This window comes from Lontra canadensis, unplaced genomic scaffold, assembly GCF_010015895.1.
Source record: "Lontra canadensis isolate GAN:19392208 unplaced genomic scaffold, GSC_riverotter_1.0 scaffold10, whole genome shotgun sequence".
NCBI classification, from domain to species: domain Eukaryota; kingdom Metazoa; phylum Chordata; class Mammalia; order Carnivora; family Mustelidae; genus Lontra; species Lontra canadensis.
The window spans coordinates 11,438,488-11,461,969 of NW_022631004.1; the positions used below are offsets into that span (position 1 = coordinate 11,438,488).

The 23,482-nt window shown below is 35.4% G+C and overlaps 1 protein-coding gene across 1 annotated transcript in view; it reads right to left on the reverse strand.

The window, feature by feature from the left end:
• Nucleotides 1-5,818: 5,818 nt before the first annotated feature.
• ABCE1 (ATP binding cassette subfamily E member 1) overlaps nucleotides 5,819-23,482 on the reverse strand; it is a 32,183-nt gene continuing 14,519 nt past the window's right edge. Inside the window, exons 10-18 of the mRNA XM_032855606.1 lie at nucleotides 17,528-17,649; nucleotides 14,493-14,714; nucleotides 13,214-13,273; nucleotides 13,054-13,112; nucleotides 11,486-11,596; nucleotides 11,267-11,409; nucleotides 11,020-11,142; nucleotides 9,503-9,614; nucleotides 5,819-7,522 (exon numbers count right to left, since the gene is read on the reverse strand). Of these exons, the coding sequence (XP_032711497.1) occupies nucleotides 7,475-7,522; nucleotides 9,503-9,614; nucleotides 11,020-11,142; nucleotides 11,267-11,409; nucleotides 11,486-11,596; nucleotides 13,054-13,112; nucleotides 13,214-13,273; nucleotides 14,493-14,714; nucleotides 17,528-17,649 (1,000 nt within the window). The 3' untranslated portion in view covers nucleotides 5,819-7,474. The remainder of the gene's footprint in view (nucleotides 7,523-9,502; nucleotides 9,615-11,019; nucleotides 11,143-11,266; nucleotides 11,410-11,485; nucleotides 11,597-13,053; nucleotides 13,113-13,213; nucleotides 13,274-14,492; nucleotides 14,715-17,527; nucleotides 17,650-23,482) is intronic.

Consider the following 23,482-nt stretch of genomic DNA (forward strand, 5'->3'; position numbering starts at 1 on the left):
CTTCCTGTTTCCCAAATCTTACCTCCAGGACATGATGGAAACAGTGCTGAAAGAGAACGTTAGCAGATTATACTTTACGCAGTGACCTCTGGAATAAAAGAACTCTGACTTTTGATAATTAGTTTTAAAATTATTAGTCTTTGCATGAAGGTCAGTTTAATTTTTTTTTTCCTTTAGTTTTGTTTTAAATGTATTATTAGTGCAGAGGATTTTGCCTTATGCTGAGGTCAAACTAGGGCCAAGCAAGCTTTTGTCCTCCTTCATTTTAACTGAGTCATAAGGTATGTTGACATGAGATATGATGTTTCTATATAAGAGAAAAACAGAAGCTTAGAAGTGAGAATCATTTGTCTTTTGAGTTAGAAATTATGGAAATTCACTGTAATAAGATTACACACATTTTGAAGAACACAGATGTTAAGAACGACCAAAGCTCACCTGTTCATTTTTGTTAGTTGATTTTGCTGAACTTGGTCCCTGTCCCTTCCCTTTTAGTATCGTGTGCATTTCTCTTCAAATCTAGTTTCCTCTCAGTTACATCTGCGGCTCTTGTTCCATGTACTCATTGGCAGTAGGATGCTAGCATCTGCGCAGTCCTCATCTTGTTTCCTGTTAACTCGTATGTTCATTTTCATGGCTGACCTAAATTCAGACCCTGTCTTGACCTGGCAGGAGTAGGTCTTCCCAAACCACGATGTTGATAACAGCTTATCGATGCAAACTATGTATATTCTTGCAGTGTGTTTCCTTTGTGACTCAAGGTTGAATTAAAATGCCTGTGAACTGCAAACTTGCTTATGATTGACTTGGTGCAATAAAGTTCCTTTCTAACCATTTCTGGTTTAGAAAACATTCAGCCATCCTAGAAACTAGCAATATTTATTTATGCCTCATTTATTTTACCTTTGGTTTTAGATGAGGTAACCTTAGTCTTTCACTTATGGGTACTAAGCAAGGTCCATTTTAGTGTAGCTGAAGAGAATGCATATTTGGCTACACAATTTCTGTTTACTGTATTTTGCTTCCTATTTAATGTCTAAATGCTATTGTGTTTTTGTTTAAAATCTTAGTAATGGCTCAGTTCCAGTATGTCCGTTTCAAAGAACTAAGGTTTTGCTACTAGTATCAGCCATTTACTTTCCCACTAATTGGGATTTCCCACTAACTGGGAATTTTTTTCCCCCCTGAGATGTAAGTTTTAGAAAAATCTTAGAAGAGGGGTGGGTGCATGTCTTAATGCTGGGAAACAGCAACTTTGGGGTTGAATTTACTTGAATGGATTAAAAATTGCATTGTTACAGAGCTAGAAGAAAATTTATGTATGAAAAATGATAATAGCCTTACACTGAGTACAAATAATACTTAAAAGCATGTGAAGATGTGATCATTTGTGATGTTACTTGTAAAAAAAAGTATATATACATATCTTTTGAAGTGTTGAAAGGAAAATAGTACTTTATATTCTTTATCATATCACTTTTTGTAAGTGTTGAATATATTCCTGTTTATTTTTCTATGTTCTGTTTTGTAGCCTTAAGAAGTGTTTCAAACATATCTGAATGTATAAAATAAGAGTAAATGCCCTACATGGTGTGATGCTGCATTATATATAAAACTGTGTGCATATATTAAATTTTGTCTCTTGATTCTGCTTGTGATTCTTTGGTTTCAGGGCTAACCAAGCAAATATAGCATAGTAATCTTAAGAGGAGTTTTAGTAAGCATCTAAGAACAAGAGATGATTTCCATGGTTTCTATTCAGTCAGAAGACAATTCTAGTATATGCAACTAAAAACCATGTGGGATGATTTGTAATCTATAGGGTAGGTACTGTTATTTTCTCTACTGAATATATATAAACCTGAGATAGGCCAAGTTAAACTACTTGGCCTATCTCAGGTTTATAATATTAATTCGACTAAGGGGGTAGCTAATAAGTGGTAGCTCTGAGTGGTTTTAGAACTAGTGCTCTCTACCATTTTTCCAGCATTCATGAAATGAAATGGGATGTGTAGACTAAGAATAATTTACAGATTAAATGACGTTTTTTAAAGTTAGTATTCAGTACAGGCATATTTTATGCTGCTTTGCTTTATTGTCTTTTGCAGTTACTGTTTTTACAAATACGACGTTTGTGACAGCCCTGCACTGAGCAAGTCTCTTGATGCCATTTTTCCAGCATTTGCTCACTCTTGTCACATTTTTGGTAATTCTTGCAATATTTCAAGCTGTTTCATTATATTTGTTGGGGTGAACTGTTACCAGTGATTATTAGGACTTGCTGAAAGCTCAGTTGATGGTTAGCATCTTTTAGCAATAAAATATATATACATTTAAAAAAAAAAGATTTTGAGAGAGAGCACAAGCAGAATGAGGGTCAGACGGAGTAGTAGACTGCCTGCTGAACAGGGAGCCCAATGTGGGACTCGATCCTGGCACTCCAGGATCATGACCTGAGCTGAAGGCAGTTGCTTAATGACTGAGCCACTCAGGCGCCCGGCAATAAAATATTTTTAAATTAAGGTTACGTGCATTGTCTTTAGACATAATGCTATTATTGCACACTTGTAGTGTAAACATTTATGTGCACTGGGAAACCAAAGAAATTGATTACCTTAAGACCCACAGTATCACTGAAGTTTACCTCTATTACTTGTCTAATGAAGAAAGATAAATCATTCAAAGTTTTACTTGAAAACTGAAGTAGCAGGTACACTTAAGCACTTTGAAAATCCAAGTTCCTTAATGCTGTTTAATCTACTTATTATATGGAATTTGTCTTAAGAATGGCTTACCGGGGAAGGAGAGCCTGAAAGAAAGGCTTCCTTTTCAGTACAAGTGTTTGGCGGAGAGGTGATCTGGGAACAGAAGCAGCAAGCTGGGAATGTTAAGTTGGTTAGACATGGAAGCTAGTTGTTTGGGATTGCCCAAGTAGGTGAGTGAAGTATTGCAGAACCTTGGAATGTAGGGAAAGGAAGAGACGGGGAGCATTTCGCTGTTAGCGATGTGAGTGCCACGGTCTTTGCCCACGTAGTCGGTAGAGAAGCTGTGGAGTATGAGAAAAGCAAGAAGGGTGTCTTGGTAGAGAGCCCTTTCACAATTGGTCACTTGAAGTGGATGGGATAAAAGGTGAAACCAAGTGACCAGAAATGTTCTATATAGTTTCTCTTAAAGCTTTCTATAATTAGGGCTTTCTTTCCACTTTGTCTAGGGAATAGTATGAGACTACTACAGAAGGAGGTTAAATAGCTTCCTTGCATAAACCTTAAATTTATAAAGCTCTTAAAATGTGAATCAATGATTCATCAGAATAGTGAAGCTACAAACATTGGTTATAAAAAAAAAGTTAGCATTTTTTAGATCTGACTTTATTAGAAGTTGGAGCTTCAAAGCCCATCCTTTTTAAATACATACCATACCTGTGATTATATTTCCCACTTAAGGAAAAAAAAAACTAGATCAAAGATGTAAATACAGATGAACAGTGTGATTCTCATGGCCTCCTAGCCCTTTTAATATTTTACTTAACTGTCAGCAAAAATTCTGTGTAGTAAGCTAATTTTTTTCTTTTAAATGAAGACTGGCTTTGGACTAACCATCTGCTTATGGAGTAGAAAACTAGTACCCCTAGGGATGTACATATTACTATGTAACTTCTTGCGTATTTCTTGTGAATTCTGAATTAGAAGTCCGTAAAAGCATTTGAGTCCTTCGTAATTTTATAAGGCATATGTAGTTATATGGGATATTCACATATTAGGGCCAAAAATGGAGACCAGAAACTGGAGGTACAGATTTGGAAGTGGCACAAGGCTGCAGCCCGTGAGAAGGGATGGATGGACATGGTTGACAGTCTGATTAGCTGAGAACTATGTAGGTCTGAGCGAGACTAGGGCACATGCAAGGTTGGAGGCTGGAACTAACACATTTGTATTAAAGCTAGAAGCATCCCATTAAATAGGGCAGTCAAAAGAGTGAAAAGTCCCTATACCTAAAAATCCCAAACACTGAGCATGTTACTCTTTGCAAGCTAAGATGCAAAGTGGCTCCCAGCTGGTGGTAATACACTTGGGTCACCTGGCAGAAGCTCATGTAGAACCTTTGGAGACAGACCTCAGCCAAGGAGGCGATATTACTTGAACAGGAAACCAGTCTGACTTACCGTAGCCTAAATAAACACATGCACTTCCCTCTCCTGTTAAGTCTGGAGGGGAGGGCAGTTGGCAATTAAGCAGTTTTAATGTGAAGACTAGCAACCTTAGTTGCTTACTTTGAATTTACTAGTTAGATCTGGGTCAACATGGCCATGCCTAGCTGCAAGAGAGATTAGGAAAATACCGAGACTCATGACTAGCTTAGCCCATTTATGATCCAGCATCTGGGGCTGGGCACATGGGGCCCAGTCAAACTGCAAGGAGAGAGGTGCTGGTGAGTAGGACACTGGGTGGGAAAGAAAACAGAAGTGTTTGGCACACCAAACCTCAGAACTTTCAGAGATAGAACCTCACTAAACATCAATTCACAGACCAAATTACAATTACAGGTTAAGTGGTAGTTCAAAATACTAAAATGGGGGTGCCTGGGTGGCTCAGTTAAGCATCTGCCTTCAGCTCATGATCCCAGAGTCCTGGGATAGAGCCCTACCTGCCCGCTCTCTGCCTGCCACCCCCCCCCTTTTGTGCTGTCAAATCTTAAAACACTAAGACAACAGAATAAAAATTATAAGCTCCTGTTCAACTGCTATCTTGATAATTCTACCTGCTCCAGTAAGTGTGGTTTTTGCTTTCTCTGATCCCTACCATGAGTATGTAAAAACCTCAAATTTCTATCTTGAAGGCACTGAAAATTTACAAGTGCCTGTATTTATCCTTTTCTATTAATCTCCATGCCCATGCTGATTTCTGCCTCTGACCTTTCATTTATTCTGCCTTTACATTGCAAATTTATCATTTGTTGTTATAGGTGCTATTTTTCCTGAGAGCTACCTACTCCTTCACTTAGCCCTTTATGACTCTCCAATCCAGAAGTTTCTCTTCTGAACCCCTAGGTGTGCATCATATGCCAGACACTGGGTTGAGAGCTTGACATAAATGTATCTAAATGTTAATGGATACCAAAGAAACCATAGAACCAACTGAGTAGTTTATCCAGTCTTCCTACTTTCTCTCTAGCAAATAGTTTCATTCTTTACACACACAAGACAAACTACATGCCAGATGCCAAAATAGCAGTTATAAGCAAGAGATTTGAGACTGGGCTTCAAGATGCTAGAGTCTAAAATTATGTTAATATTGCCGTACACTGGTTGAACATAGTACAGATTATCTCTTTATTGAAGATGTAAAAACATAAATTATCTCTCAACAGCTGGTACATACAGCATCCAAAATTCAAAAGGTAATGGCTATATGTGTATTTATCTCAATTTCTTACCTGTTCTTTAACAAAGTTGTTATTCCCCAAAGGCTTATTGTCTTGAATATCCTTTTGGTCTTTTAATATTTTGTATATTTTCATATAAATGATGTGTTAGACTATTTAGAGATACTTACCAATTAGGACATATTGAGCATTCTATCTAAATGTAATAGCTAACATCTGCACTGTTGGTGTATTTGAGTTGGTATTACTGATTTTTATAGAAAAACTTTGTTAGCACAACTGTAAATTCTTATTGCTATATAAAAATTTAAATCCATATTTTAAAAATTTTCATTTACATGAACAATATCACAACTAATACATATTCTGTCATCAGCAGTTAAGTAGAGCTGTGTTCTTATCACAAGTGTTTTCTCTAGGACAGAATACGGAATCAGTAAGTAAAAACTTTTGTCTTATTTTATTCAATATACTTGAAATAATCATTCACAAATTTAACCTATCTTTAAAAATAGGCACTACTTATTTTAGTATAATCCCATTTATGTACAAAACAAACCCTTTACATATTCACACTTAGGTAAGTGCACAGAAAAAAACCATAAAAGGATATATATTATTAAATGCAAACACTGGTAACCTTTGGGAGGGTAATGTGAGGAGAGATCGTAACTTTTCATTACATGTATTTCAGTAGGTTTGAATTTTTCACACAAACATGTATTTATGGATTACTTCTAAATTATTTTTTTAAAAGGCCTAATTGGGGACCAGTTAAACCATATTTTCTATTCACCGTCTGCACCTTAACACTTGTTTCAAGGAGCTCTAAAGTCTTCAGTAATTTCCAATTCTATTTTGCTTGCCCCATTAATTTATTTAGTAAACTCTTTTCCTCGCTTGTAGTATAAGTTAGTTCCAGTTCAGTGCATTAGAAGTGTAACTGAAAGTGGTGTCACACTACAACCCACTGTTCAAACTCAGGAACTCAAAAGATATGGGTAAGTTTTTAGAGGTCTTGCTACATATAGTATCCAAAATTGCCCCACGCCCCCAATCAAATAGGGTTAGATCATGTCCTCTACATTCAAACATGGAGGTGAGTATATTTGGTACCAAGAGGTACTTTATATTGCTATGGGGACTTGTTTGCGTTAATGTTGCCTTTAGGAAAGTGGCTTACTCTCCTTGGCTGCCCATTAGAAATCTGTGGAAGTTTAGAATTACACAGATGCTTAGGCATCAACTCTAAAGATTTTGAGCCTATACTTTTAAAGGAAGCAAATATTCTTTAAAATGCTTTTCCTAAATCTTGATCAGTGATTGTACAATTGTGTAAAGAATGTTACTTTGACAATTATAGAATATAGAATTTTATGGAATACTAAAACTGAGTAATTCATAGTAAAGTTAGGGTTTTTTCTGGTGGATGGGGGGGGGAAGGGTGTTGAAATGACTTTTGATACTCAAAAGATATTCAAAAGCACCAAAAACATTGTAAACAATGCTTAAGTTGGGAACATGGCCATTTTCCAAACAGTGGTGTTTTATAGTAGTAGATCCTCTTCCTTTGAAAGTCTCAACACCCTGAAAAACCTAGTGCAAAGACTGAAAACAAATAACAAATACAATCCTGGTGTTTATTTATCAAATTTCTTTAGTGGAGTCTTCGACCGGCTTTTAAAACAAGGGCAGTTTCATTAAAGAGGAATATTTGGCAAACACTAAGTACAGAAAGCTTTTTCAAGATTTTTAAAAGGGAGTAACACTGGTCAGCATTTGGTACATGAATATGATGACACCTACTGAAAATCTTCCCATACATCATGAAAACTTGGAGGTAATTTGTGTAGCTTGAAATGTCTTCATTTTAGAATGTTATACATAAAAAGGGCCTTATCAAGAACAGAAAAATGCATTTTCTGTGTTCATACTATAATTTACAACACAACTGGCTTTTGATGTTACATTAAGTAAATTATACTTCAAGCTCCAGAGTATGTGGGGCATAAAACCTGATTAAAGTTTTATATGACAAAAATCCCAATAAATGTTTCCTTTAAGAAATGGCTTTTCAATATTCTGATTCAGTCTAGTCATCCAAGAAAAAGTAGTTTCCACTCTTCTTTTGTTCTACATCCTAAAAAATAGAGAAACAACAAAATCAACACCATTCTCCTGTATGTTGAGGGTAGACTTTCACCCACAGTATTGGTTAGTAGTGTTTACAATAGCACCTCTACAACCTCCTCTGCACTCACTGTCTGCATCTGGATATTCCTGGATCCACTAAATCAAAGACAAGATTAGGACCTCTGTTACTTATCCCTACCACCAGAAAATTCCCTTAGTCCACCTCAAGCAAAGCCCCTTTATATAAAATGCATTACTTATGTATGTAAAATTTTGCTTATATAAAATACTATTTTCAGCTAAACTATTAAATTCCATTTTCATCATTTTGACTTTATTTACTTATTTTTTAAAGATTTTTATTTGACAGAGATCACAAACAGGCAGAGGCAGGCAGAGAGAGGAGGAAGCAGGCTCCCCACTGAGCAGAGAGCCCGACGTGGGGCTCGATCCCAGGACCCCCGGGATCATGACCTGACCGGAAGGCAGAGGCTTTACCCCACTGAGCCACCCAGGCGCCCCTCATCATTTTGACTTTAACAAGCCTCTAGTCCAGAAGGTTAACACTGTCAGTTTGAGAACTATTACACAAAGTGCATATAAAAGTATTTTTTCCCAGTACTGTTTATAGACTGGCCAGTAATGATCCATCCACCTATCTGCCTAGGAGTTTCCTATTAGGATCAAGGTATGACGACTAAGATGAGTGGGCACAGAGGAATGATGACCAGGTATATCTGGGGCCAGAACCATGGGTTTCTACATAAGAAAAAGACAAATATAACATTTGTTAACACTTTGGAAGGAATTCTTAGGAAAATTAAGCTGTGCCTAAGTGTTGTAGAATTTAGTTCCTCTTTTCTACTTAATATGATTTTTAAAACAAAAACTTTTCAAGTCAGAACTTGTAATTTCATTATCCTGACCAGACAGTAATTTTTAAACAAAATACACAGCAAAGTCTGAAGACATCAATCCACTGTGTCAGCCTCTTAAGAATACATGATGTGGGGCACCTGGGTAGCTCAGTGGGTTAAAGCCTTTGCCTTCGGCTCAGGTCATGATTTCAGGGTCCTGGGATCGAGCCCCGAATCAGGCTCTCTGCTCAGCAGGGAGCCTGCTTCCTCCTCTCTCTCTGCCTGCCTCTCTGCCTACTTGTGATCTGTCAAGTAAATAAATAAAATCTTAAAAAAAAAAAAATACATGATGTATACTGATTGACCTGGTCTCTGCTTTCTAAGGTTATAGTTTACTAGCAAAGCTACAGTACAAATATGAAAATAATAAAATCTAGTAAATGCTAGTATTAAGGACAAGAGCTAGAGGGCCATGAAACATAAGCATTTTAAGTAGGCACCACAGGAGACAAAAACACAGAAATTTTTTTACAGTTAATTCATTTTTCTGAGTGGCCAAGAAATTACTGCTTTCTTAAAAAACTGTTGCACATACTCCATTAATTGTAGGGGGCATAATTAATAACTTTATATATCACAAAGAAAGGAAAATACTGCCAATTAAACTGACAAAATGTTTTTCCATTGTGTAGAAGTTTATGCTCATTGAAGGAGCGTGTCTGGATTTGTAAAATATTTTAATCAGGTGTTGGTTGCTGTGTGTGCACTAGAAGAAAAACATGAGAGAAAGTGGTCATGGTTTTCTGTAAAAACTTCCTTGTTTTGACAGTGAGTTTGTGTAATCTTTCTGAAGATATTTAAAACGGCAATTAAACTCAACACAGGCAGTACAGTAGTGGGGGTATGGCTCCGAGATAACGTGAACAGGTCTGAGTTTGCGTAGCAAAAGCAACTGCATCATTATTGCCTACCAGACTGAAGGATGCCATCAGATATTCAGGTGAAAAATATGAATCTTAGAATTAACAAAATGACAATTTTTTTTTATGAAACAGGTTTCCAATATGAAACATGCCTTCTGATTATTTATTGTAAGAAATTATCCATGATTTAAGAGTTTTTCTACCTACCTTAATTGAATTGAGTTTGTTTATTCTTGGCCTATAGTTGTTTGGATCTCTTCTGAAAGTAATTTCAAGCTGAGACAAAAATTTATTCATGCCAGCCAGAAGGGTTTGAGGACTAGAGGAAAAATAAGACATCAACTGTGATCAAAATTTATCCCACAAATTTCACTACATTTTGTGATGAAGAGCAGCAGGGTTCCCTCATAGTTCCCCAATCATAAATTCTCTAGGTAATAGTATAATCATAGCATATTATAAATTCTACACTCAGAAAGGTCTTTGCTTGGACTGTTTAGTTTATTTGGCTATATTTTTGTGTGAAACAAACCCAGTTTAAACTATGTTTCTGATCTGGAAAAAGAAACATTTAAGAAATACTACTTTAGAAAAACAAAAGATTAGGAGATTACAGAATTTCCAATCTGACATTTTCAGGAGAGTAGAGAATCTAACAGAAAAGGTAACATGAACATCAGAAATTTGGCACTGGAGGGAATATGTACAGCACAAAAGATTTATTATACTTTGTAACTCCTTTTTCAATTTCTATGCTTTATTCATCTTTTTTACCCCAACTAGTTCTTAAATCATACTAAACTACATCATACTTGTGGAACATTTTAAACATTTTTGTAAATATAAAGGATTGTTATTTGAATTTAATAAGCTTTCTATAGTCTATGAAATTTCCCTCTCAAAGAAATATGTTAATTCTCAATTGGTAAAAACTTTAAAATGAAAACAAAGGAATTTTGGGAAGTTAAGTTCTTACATTTTGGCTGAATTATTCAAATAGCAACTCCATTCCTCCCTCTTTAATATCAGAAACCTGTTGCAATCACATGAAATTGCTACTTTCATAGGAAAAAGATGGTGGCATATCAGTAATTCCATATGTTTCAAACTAACATAAGGTTGTAGCACTAAAAAGTGTAAGAAATTTCTCATTACGCTGATTTGAATGTTAGACTTCTCTATATGACAAATGCTCTCATTCAAGCCAATAAAGAAAAAGAAAAAAGGGGAAATGGTAAAATCATTCATGTTGTCTCTGTTGTAGATCAGTACCAGCTATTTGGGATCCACTGTAAGCATTACCACTAGCAGTGTAAGTTGTGGACAAATCAAGTAACCTATGAGCATCTTGTTTTCTTTATCTGCTGTATAGAGCATCAATGGTTTTCAGGGAATCAAAATCCTAATCTGTTTTGAAAATCCAAATAATGAAGTAGACAGAAGTTAACTTGCAAGAAAACGTGAGCAGCCCAGAGCTCTGCATGCTTATCTCCCTGGGTCAGTCAGGAGTTCTAAGGTCTGAACACTAGTTTTTCCAGTCCCAACCAGTATATATTCAACATGAATAATCATGCAAGTCACAATCATTCCTAGAATTACTGGCTACCTCTTTAAAAATTAAAATGGTATGATAAGTGTTTATAAGCTCAAAGGAAATTTTTGAGTAATAACTTTAATTGTAAGAGCTTACAAATAGGGTTGAATGTTTCAGAAAATCATTTTACCTGTTTGCGACTGTGTTCTTAGATGGAATGCCATCAAAAACGATGACTCGATCTGCTAGATAGGTGGCCATAATGAAGTCATGTTCTACAACAAAGGCTGTCTTCTTAGCATGGAGTATGAAACTAAAATACATGAATTTGAAAATGTTTCCAGTTTTCTGTTACCAACTATTCAAATGCTGTATTAAGCACTGTTGTATGCCAGTGCACATAATTAAAACTAATACTCTTACTGGCAGGACATTACCGTTTGACAACTCGAGCTGCCATCAATCTTTGCTCAGAATCCAAATATGCAGATGGTTCATCAATTAAATAGACATCAGCAGGCTTGCCCAAACAAAGTGCCAATGCCACTCGCTGCAGTTCACCACCAGATAATGTCTGCACCTATTTGGAGAAGAAGTTTAGCAAACTACGTAGAGACATACAAAGTTTAAAATACAATAAAAATCAGAGTATGTACTTCTTGATCGATGATGTTTTCAATCTGCAGAGGTTTCATCACATCAGTCACGAATTGCGGATGAGTGTAAGCATCTCTTATCTTCTCATGTAGCAACTGTCGAACACTTCCCTGTTTTTAGTGAGAAAAGTATTGAAATTTTCAGTACAGAACTCCTCTAATTATCAATCTTCACAAAGCCAAGCTCCAGAGCAAAAAAAATATCAATTTGCCACCCACAGATAGATTTTTATGCTTATTCATCATCTATAGCGTGTTCTGAAAATTTTATGTTAAAAACCCATCATGTCCAATAAGTAAAAAAAGCATCTTAAAATCTGAAAGTAGTAAATGATGACTGTTTCAAGAAAGATTATCATTTGAGAATAGGAATAATTCTCAAGGTCAGCATGGGTATCAAGTACCCTCTGGCAATCAGAAAGATAACACAAAATGCCTAACATGATTGGGATGAATCTTAAGATGTCCTGTGCTTGTTGTTTTGAAGAGGGCTGAGTCTGAGAACTTAAAAGCTAAGCTTATACAAAGTATCAAAAATAAAATTTTTATTGTAAGCTATCTCAAATAGACCTCACAAAGTGGTACTGAGTACAAGTACCACAGTTCTAATTTCAGGGATATACCACACTGTTTACCCATTCATCAGCTGATAGACATTGAGATGGTTTTCCACTTTCTGACTATTATGAATAATGCATTTGTGTGCAAATTTTTGTGTTGAGAAAGGTCTTCATTTCTCCTGGGTATGTGTAACTAGGAGTGGAAATGCTGGTTCATATGTAACTCTATGTTAATCATATGAGGAACTGTCAAGCTTTTTTAAGTGGCTTTTATACCATAACATCTTGCATTCCCATCAGCAATGCATGAGGTTCCAGTTTATCCATACCCTTACCAATACTTGTTACTGTCTTTTATTTAAGTCATCCTAGTGGGTGTGTAGTATCTCACTGTAGTTTTATTTGTACTTTCCTAATAACTGATGGTGCTGAGCATCTTTACATGCTTATTTGGCCATTTGCACATTTTCTTTGAAAAAAATGACTATTCAAATCCTTGGCCCAATTTTAAACTGAGTTGTAACAGTTCTTTATATATTCTGGATATAAGTACCTTATTATTCAATAATTTGCAAGAGTATTCTCTTATCTTGTAGGTGGCCTTTTAGTTTTTTGCTCATGTTATATGCAGCATAAAACACACATTAAATGTCAGGTTTTTTGTTTTGTTTTGTTTTTAAAGTAAGCTCTACACCCAACAAGAGGCTTGAACTCACAGCCTCAAGATAAAGACTAACATGTTCCACTGACTGAGCCAGCCAGATGCCCCCACATTCGTAGGTTTTTATTTTGGAAAAAGATGTCAAACAGATTTTAGAAGCATTTCCTAACACTGGAATCAAGGACTGACGTCTTGATGCTACTCTTTAGCCACTTTTGGTAAAACTATACAGAAAATAATCTAAAGAATTTTGATACAGTGAAAGATTAAAACTGTGTGTGTGTGTGTGTGTGTGTGTGTGTGTATAAACTTTCCTTTAATAACCAAATAACAGAATCGTTACTCACAGTTGATTTGGGACTGATTTTCTGTGGCTTATAACTGACATTTAGAACAGGCACTTCTCCTGTAAAATAATGCAAACAAAGAAGACAATGAGAATTACCCATATCTTCAAAGTTTCCCATGTGTGACAGAGTAGAAATAGTCAACAATATACAACAGTACCTCCTTCATCAGGCTTAAGTCTTCCAGCAAGCATTCTGATAAATGTGGTTTTACCAGTACCTGCCAACACAACATACAACAAATAAGACTTGAAAAATGGTTCACATTTATAGTAAATCACTATGTACACTCCAGGGTTTTAAGAAGAAATTAGTTTTAAAGATATATAATGACATTACCAAATTCTGAAGGTTATACAGAAAAATACTCAAAACTTTCACGATTCACTTTGAACATATCATTTGAAACTAAATGGGAGGAATATAACAGACTAATAAATCTTATTAATAACCATTTTAATAAATGGTAGATCTATGAAATACAAGTCTTGGGTTAGTTTTTAAAATAATTACTTAGCTAAAATATCAACACAATTTACTGTCAAGTGGTATAGTATTGTTATGATGGAGTCATCCTTTTAAATCCGCTTATATGAAATACTTAGTCAAATGCAAGCCAGTTCAAATTTCCTCCATCAGTTAACGACTGCATCAGTTAACGATACATTGCAAAATCCTCCAAGGGAATTTCTAGAGATTTACAAGCTCTAAGTATACAATTAAAATCTTGTGTTTTTTTTTTTTTTTAACTCCTTCGAATCTTGAAAGCAATGCGAGACTTTTTGTACTCAAATTCAACTCACAGCTCTATTTATGACAGCAATATAATACTGAGAATTTAGGTAATAAAACTATTTACAAAGATGAACCTGAATTTAAAATGAGAGTTCAAATGGAGAAATGCCAAGAAAAAACTAGATTGTTTTTGGATTATTTATTTTGTCCTATCAATTTATACAGAGAAAAACTAGCTTGGGGAAAAAAATACCTTATTTTCACCACAGGTTATGAAACAAAATACGTAAAATATAAACTTGATTGAATGACAGTATTAAATCGTACATCACAAAATGTGAACTACACTGAGAAATGTATGGGTTTAGCCTAGATCCCAGACCTACAACTGAGTCAGTTTTTCATGAAGTAGCTAAAACTAAGTTACTGGATAAACAGAACAGATTTTCCTTTTTTTTTCTTCTTTTAAAGATTTTATTTATTTATTTATTTAATTTATTTATTTTAAAGATTTATTTATTTGATCACAAGCAGGCAGACAGAGAGGGGGAAGCAGGCTCCCTGCTGAGCAGAGAGCCTGATGCAGGGCTCAATTCCAGGACCCCAAGATCATGACCCGAGCCGAAGGCAGAGGCTTAACCCACTGAACAACCCAGGCTCCCCACAGAACAGACTTTCAAATAAAGGGAGTGAGAAAAACTTACCATTTTCCCCCAACATCACCATGATTTCAGAATCTGTAAACTCTCCAGCTACAATTGCTAGCTCAAACTCTCCCATCTTTTTCTTCATTCCAGGATATTTATACATACACATCTTTTTAACTTCTTCTTCATTTGCTGTCTCAGCCACTTTAAAAACAAGTGATGCATCTCTGAATCTCAAGTTTTCTGTCGGAACGTAGCCATCCAAAAAAATGTTTATGCCTGTTGGAGTCATTGACAACAGATTAGTAAAGATCAATTAAAGACTAGTTTTTCTCCACAGCAAGAAATTATCATATAAAAGCAAAACCCTAGGTTCTCTTAGGGGCAATCTAAGCACAGATTTCAAATTTTTGTGGATTTGTGGTAACATGCAGTGATAACATGGTGTTTTATGTATCTAATGCAAGTTGAAATAACGTATGCATACATATTTGTCTATATACACAAAGCATATCTCTTCATTATGATGTGACTTATGTAAGGTTTTTTTTCCATTAGGTTTTATGCAAAAAATACGGTGGCATTTCTGCTGTACTTTTAAATCAAAACTTCTAATTTCTCTGAAAAAACTGACAGTTAAAAATGGAATATTTTCAGACATAAAATGATATAATTTGGGGAATAATTTTTTAAATAAAGTTATGAGTATGCATTTTCACATGAGATCTAGATACCACAAACAGAAGTTATAATATATACTGCATTTTTTCAGATTAATTTTGCAGGTTTGTAATATATTTAGAGTAACGAACAGACTTCATTTAACCTTTTATTTGGCTTCACTATACAAAAATAAACACTTTTTTTCCCCTAAAGATTTTATTTATTTATTCAACAGAGAGATCACAAGTAGGCAGAGAGGCAAGCCGGAGGGGGGAGGGTGGGGGGGGGGGAGGGGCTCACTGCTGAGCAGAGAGCCTGATGCGGGCCTTGATCCCAGGACCCTGAGATCATGACCTGAGCCAAAGGCAGAAGCTCAACCCACTGAGCCACCCAGGCGCCCCAACACTATTATTTAAATATCTTTTAGTAACAGAAAGAAAACATACTGTACATGAGGATCCCTCCAAACTGTTAAGATCCATAACGGCAGACGCAGAAATGAAAAAGCGGGTTATTTGGGAAAATGAAAAGATCTGTTTTCACAGTTTCCTATATTTAAAATAATAAGAGAAAGATAGTAGCTCAAGCCTGGAAGATCTTGAAAGAAAGCCTAAGGTGGTTACTCATACCCTCTAGAATTGAGAGCCATATCAGGGGGGTCTACAGCCTCAGCCTAGAACACAGGTATTCCAGTATTTGCTGAAAGAATGAATGAAAGATCTTGCTAAAAGTCAGCATGTTTTTTTTAATCTTAAAACTACTTAAAAATTATAAATGTGAGGATAAAAAAATTAAAACCAAAAACTAAATAGGAATATAAATTTGAAGGAAACCGTAGTGGCCACTTAATCCAGATACCTAATTTATCAGATAAGGGAACAGAGGCTCTAGAAAGTGTGACTGTGCAAAAAACCATTAACAAACCAGCCTTTCCATTTCCACTGCAATGTCTGTCTTGTCAATTTAAGATAGTTCAAGCTGTTATACAGCTGTTTACAGTTATACAGTTCAGAGAAAGCTTTTACACACATTTTTATGGCATCAATTTCAGTATTCACAGAAAGCAGAAAATAAGTTCTCATTTACTTGAATTGTTTTAACAGATGGGGAACTTCAAAAACTTTACCAGGAACCATTTCTTAAAATGGTATAGCTTTTAGACATGGCATTTATAACTAGAATTGTGAAGAGTGAATGCTACCTGCCTATGTCATTATCAACACAATTCTGGACCTACTCCATGGTATAGAGTCGGTACTCAGTAAGTACTTGCTAAATTGAGGAGAATAAAAAATTAGTAACTTTTTAATATCCTCTCTTAAGACAGACTACTGGAAAGAAAACTGGGCAATCTCACAACTTTTTCCTTAACATATGCATATATTTATATCATTTGCACAAATAGATAAGTGACAGCTATTCCTTCATCTTATCTTAACCTAAAAACTTTATGTACTTTTTATAAACTAAAAAGCTACCACTACCTTTTTATGCAAAGTGTATGACCCAATATAAATTCCTTTTTACCAAAGTTTCTTAGGTATCTCAAAAGTTATCTCTTTGAAGAGATCACTTTCAAAAAAAAGAGCCTGCTCAACCTAAAGACTACATGAGTAATTCTTCTTGTAAAATACAGTATTTTTTCAAAGTATGACATACGTAGTCCATTTGGGTGTTCCTAATTGTTCTAGACTGACAGCTGAAGGCACACCTAAGAAAGATGAAATATAAAGTAAAAGAGGAGGAAGAAATCAGTGGAAGGAAATGGCAAAGAAATTAAGAGGAAAAAGGCATACTAGGTAGAGAATGCACTGACATTTGTTTCAGGAGATACTGAATAGTAGGTTAGTTTTTATTTTTGCCTAACTTGCTTAGGTAGAGAAGAGATATGGAAAAGAGAGGCCAGAGAGTCCCTCTTTCCTGAAAGTAGAAAGAATAAATAAAACTATACTTATGAAGCTATTTTACTATCTTATTTAAAGAATACTTACTAAACTACCTTATTAGGCCTTTAGACAGTCTTAGATCTACAAAATTAAGATACAGATTACAGATAAATTTGAAACATGAAAACAAGATGAGCACTAAATAAATTTTAAGAATTTCACTACTGGTATTGGGCTTTCGAAGATAAAGATGACAAATACCACAATGATGCTGTAGAAGCCAAAATATAATAACTTTTAAGACTGCAAAGAGTGAAACTGAGAAAACATTTCTATCCCCTGACAGAAAATTCTCCAAAATGAAATGTTGTGAGTAACAACTAATGGCTACAACCTCATATATAAACATTCTGTTGAGTGATTAAATTCCATTAAGATTGGAGTTTTGGATAAAAGAGTAATATATAACTACTTAATATCAACAATAATACATTTTCTAAGCATTAAAGAATACAGCATTGTGGAAATAATTTTTCAAGTTACCTTCTCTTACACTAAAAGGCATGGTGACAACACCATAAGCACTTGGTACGCCATATAAACAGCAGATGAAGTCAGAGAGATAGTCTAATACACTTAGATCATGCTCCACCACAATGATATATCTGCAAATCAATATAGATTTTTATTTTTAAATGTAACATAACATATAATGAAATTAAAATTATATTTAATTACATTTAAATTCTTAGAACAGTGTAAATGTCAGGAAAACAGATATGTTAAAAAAATTAAATGCAGAGACCATATTAAGCAAAGCCTTAAAACATTTTCTTTAAAATAAGACTCATTATCAGTCTTCTGTTTCAAATTATTTTCCTAAACTAAAAGGAAGGGGAAAAAAAAATAATGGGAAGCAATTTATGGATACATGAAATAAATGTGTTTTGCCAATAAAGAACACATTTTTAAATAAACTTTACCAAGCTGAAATAATTACAATAGATTTAAATCTGATGTAGCCTAAACTCTTGACTATGCTATTCATCTTACAGATTAAGCCCTTCTAGTTGTCCTGTCCCATATGCTAGCTGCATTAGGAGATGCAGAGAACAGGATGACAGGAAGCTTAACTGGAGAATTTTCAAATTAGTTGGAGAAAACAAGGGATAGACACAAAACATTACCAAAAAAAGTATACATCCAAGTATGTTCTCTAGATATAAGGTCTAGTGAAGGTCGGAAAGGAAAAAGGTGTATACTGCAGTACTATGTAAGTGGGATGGGATAGGATGTGACATTTTTTTCTTGTTTTTTTTTAGGATGTGACTTTTGAAGTGGTAGGGAACAGTATTGCTAGTGTACAAACTATCAGGCAAATAAAAGTCATGACACTTTTATGCAGCATTTTATTCCTATTTGGGTTAGTTCAAAATGTTAAAAAAGCAATGTCCTATAGACATCTCAAATTCCAACTTGTTTCCTACACAAGTAAAAATTTTCCACATTTGTATTGAGTCATTACTCCTGTTTAAAAAAAAAGCACTAATTTTATTCCCAATGATAAACTTTAAATTCTCAAGTCTGTCAACTCTTTCTCAACAATGTCTCATGTATTATGTATTCATTTTGTTCCTTTTTTTTTTTCTGCCTAAACCCTTGCTCAGGCTCTCAAATTTCTTTAAATATTGCTATAGACTTTTAACAAACCTCATTTTTTTCAGGTTCCCAGATATGGCTCTCAGTTGCAAATAAAACAAATTAACATCCTAAGAATTTCTTTCAAGTTTCCAAAACTTTAGGTACTACTTCTCCTGAGTATAAGGCACACTAAAAATGGATCTTTGTTTCCTGAATAATCTACTTTTCCATTTCTATGTGTCTGTTTCTTCTCATAAATGGTCTTCTGTTTAAATCTTCACCTGCTGAAATCTTACTCAACCCTATAAAGTCCATCACAATTCTATCTACTGTATAATCTCCTAGTATGCAAATGAGCTTTCCGCAACTCTTGAACCTTTCTCACTCTGAACTGTTATTTGGATTTTACTATTTTTGAGTATCTCTACAACTTGTTCCTAAATTTTATGAAGTGAGACTACATAGTACATTTTAGTACTTCTATGATTTTTAGTCTTGTGATATGTACCAAAGTGATGTTTAATAAAGTTACTGAATGACAAAATGAAGAATTTGGATTTATGCTAAATTGACAATGGGGGAAAATGTTCAGTTTTGTTTTTTTTTTTAAGATTTTATTTATTTATTTGTCAGAGAGAGAGAGAGGGAGAGAGCGCGAGAGAGAAAGAGCGCGAGAGTGCACAAGCAGGCAAAGTCGCAGGCAGAGGAGGAGAGAGAAGCAGGCTCCCTGCTGGGCAAGGAGCCCGATGAGGGACTCCATCCCAGTACCTTGGGATCATGACCTGAGCGGAAGGCAGCGGCTTAACCAAGTGAGCCACCCAGGCATCTCAAATGTTCAGTTCTTAAGTAGAATTGTCCAGTAGAATTTCCTATGGCTATGAAAATGTTCTAGTGTAGTTTGAGGGAATGAATTTTTAGTTTCAATTAAAATTAAAATAGCAACATATGGCTAGAAGATGCAGCACAGGTCTAGAATAAGAGAATAAGAAAAAAATATCATTTTAGATTAATATGGCAAGAAGAAAGAACCACAGACTTTTTAAAGAAATTTATCATAGCAATCTAGGTATCAGGTGGTAAAAAGAATGAAAAAAAAATGGACAAATTTAATTATGAAAAGAAAATATTAAAAGGAAATGTTTTCAGGGCGCTGGGTGGCTCAGTTGGTTAAGCGTCAGCCTTCAGCTCATGTCAGGATCCCAGGGTCCTGGAACTGAGCCTGGCAGCTGACTCCCAGCTCAGCGGAGAGTCTACTTCCTTTCCCACTCCCCCTGCTTGTACTCTCTTTCTCTCTGTCAAATAAATAAATAAGTAAAAATCTTAAAAAAAAAAAAAAAAAAAAAAAAGGGAAAGAAATCGTTTTTACCACACTGGTAAGAAGCATCATCAATAAAAAGGGCAATCACGCAAGTGAGCCAATACTCATCCTAGTTTGGTATCTTTGTTGGCAATGTTCCATTATCTGGAATAACTGTCTACTTTTTACCATTAAAATTTCACAACTCAGTTTAAGGCGGCATAGTATCATATAGAGGCTTTTAATTTGCGTTGAAAAGAAAAAAACAACTAGGTCAAAGCTTCTGATATTGCTACCTTTAAGTGGAACTTACAGAGAGGTCCAAAATGTAAAAAAGATTTAAGTGAGCCACTCTATTTTCTGAGGGTTTGTAAAGAAAACAAATCTGCAGCATAGAGAAATCTAAGCTGTGAAATTTCTACAATTAATTTTGGGTCACCTGTTGGTTTTTAATCTTACCAAAGATGTTCTCAGAGGTCAAATGCTAAAAAATCTTGTGTATTAGTGTCCTTTCTCCAATCCATGCTCTATTTCTTGTTTTAAGGATATGATCTCTGAAATCTTTTTACAGCATTAAGACTTTGCCTTGACATGTCACAGAATTTCAGGATGCATATACTTGTCACCTTTTTTCATGAATCTATCACGAAGAGATTATTTTAACCCTTTATCTATAAATAACATCCAAGACAGTTGTGAAAATGTTTAACTCAATCATTCTCTTCACTTAGTCAATCTAATTTGTTTTGACATGTTAGTCTATTACAATTATGGCTAGTGCCCTCTAAAAATACAGCATTGAAAATGCCTAAACACTTACATATTTTTTAAAGATTTTATTTATTAATTTATTTGAGAAAGAGAACATGTATGAGCAGGGATAGGGGCAGAGGGGAAGAATCCCAAGCAGACTCTGCTAAGCATGGAGCCTGATGCAGCGCTCAGTCCCACGACCCTAAGATCGTGACCCGAGCCAAAACCAAGAGTCAGATGAGGCTTAACCGACTGAGCCACCCGGGTGCCCCCTGAACATTTACATATTAAGATATATGTCACCTGGATGTAAATCACTTTCTTTTTAGTTCTTTTTATTATGGTTAGAATGTTATGTGATATTTAAAAGAAAATAATGTGTGAAAATAGGTATTATTCAAGATTTTCATAATAAAGGGATATAAAAATATTTTATGAAAAGGGGTTAGGGTTGAGAATCACTGATTTGACTGCCTGTATATTCTTTTCTTTTTTTTTTAAAGATTTTATTTATTTATCTGACAGAGATCACAGGTAGGTAGAGAGGCAGGCAGAGAGAGAGAGGAAGGGAAGCAGGCTCCCCGCTGAGCAGAGAGCCTGATGTGGGGCTTGATCCCAGGACCCTGGGATCATGACCCGAGCTGAAGGCAGAGGCTTTAACCCACTGAACCACCCAGGTGCCCCTGTATATTCTTTTCTTTATCAATTGTTAAGTCTTTGAATACTAGGACTTACATGTTATATTCTTATATTCCTCAGAGTCAATCATAATGTCCAGGCCTACATATGAAGTGAAAATTACAGCTACTTTTTGGCACAACACTCTCTTTATCACTGATAAATTTTAAGTTTCATTTCAAAGTATGTATGGGGATCATTTGTACCTTCAGCCATGACCTTGCTATGGCTTTATTTTTCAGACTCCTATTAAAATATATGTAAACAGTCTTCTCATTCCATTCTCTAAACCTCCCTTCTGAACTCCATCAGAGTTCAATCCCATTCTCAATCTGCTCATTCTGGTAACTTGCACAGATCAACTTTTCGGTTTCTAATGATCTTTTCTGCTGTCCCTAACGTGTCTGAGCTGTCCAGTGAGTTGTCTTTTTTTTTAAAGATTTTATTTATTTATTTGAGAGAGAGACACACAGGGAGAGCAGAACATAAGCAGGGGGAGGGCAGAGGGAGAAGCAGGCTTCCTGCCAAGCAGGGAGCCCAATGTGGGGCTCGATCCTATGACCCTGGGATCATGACCTGAGCCGAAGGCAGCTGCTTAATGACTGAGCCACCCAGGTACCCCTGTCCAGTGAGTTTTTAATATCACAGTTGTACTTCCAACTTCTAAATCTGTTTGAGTTTTTTGAACATTTACCTATTGCTTTTTTGTGATACCATATTCTTACGATTTTATATCCTTTTATATTTTAGATACTACTGTTTTATAGTTTCTTTGAGAATACCAATCACCTGAGACATTCTTGAAGGTCTAATCCTATTGTCTGTTGTGTCTACTAATTATCTTTCAGATGGTTTCCTATTATTATTTGGATCACGAGTCTTTTCTTGTAGGAACCCTGGATGACTAGGATTGAGGGCACATCCCTACAATGTGGTTTTATATTTGCTTCTGCTAGGCATCCACATGAGTAAAGATTCTAGGATGCTCTTTTACTATGAAGAGTTTAAACTCCCCTGATTATATAAATTTTAATTCCATATCCATGTGAACTGCTGGTCAATGAATATATTTGAAGAGGAGACACCCCCTCCACTCTCAATGAGTTCAGTGAGTGAGATATGCTTCCCTGACATCTTCACGTGCTTGTGTTTTGCTGACAAAGCAGTTTTTTTTTTTTTAAGATTTTATTTATTTATTTGACAGAGATCACAAGTAGGCAAAGAGGCAGGCAGAGAAAGAGGAGGAAGCAGGCTCCCTGCTGAGCAGAGAGCCCAATGTGGGGCTCGATCCTGGGACCCTGGGATCATGACCTGAGCCAAAGGCAGAGGCTTTAACCCACTGAGCCACCCAGGCGCCCTGATAAAGCAGTTATTCGAAAGTCCTGACATTTTATATGTGGCAATCTAATATATAAGGCTTTGTTTCCTACTCTTGAGTGGTTGCTATTTACATTAATTACAACAGAGGTTATTAATGTTATTACAGATAGGCAACATCCCTCAAGAAACCTATATCTTGGTCTCTTCTCTTTAATTTCATTCTCTCTTTGGTTTTGACCCCTAGGGATTTCTCCTGCATTCTTCTATTGGCTGTGTGTTATATCAGTCACTGATAGAAAGAGGCATACAAAACACTACACAGAAAAAGATCTGTGGTTTTGTCAATAGCTTTGCCATGTTGTAAATCTGTAAACCTACAACAGATAACTACCATTTCTGACATTAAACTTCTTCATTTACAAAATGGAAATACCACCTAAGAGTCTAACACACAAGATTAATATGAGGCTCAAAGGAGAGAATGGATTTTAAAATTCTGCAAATTACAGAAATACCCCATAAACCAAAGGTGTTGTGATTATTTAACAGGTTAAGAACCCTTTGGAGTTCAGCAAGACCCTAAACAACCAGTTACTCTGGTGATCCTTATAATGTTCTAAATTTTGTGTGTTTGAGTGACAATCCATTTGAGGATCTGCTAAAAGCTAATGATCTGCCTCCTAGAAATACATACATGGACACCAGAACTTTCGTATCATTTCAAAGTATCCCTAGGCTACCTGGAGACAGGCATAGTAGTAAATAAATCTAGCATTAAGACCCTCTGTTCTAGATAGAAGAAGGTAATT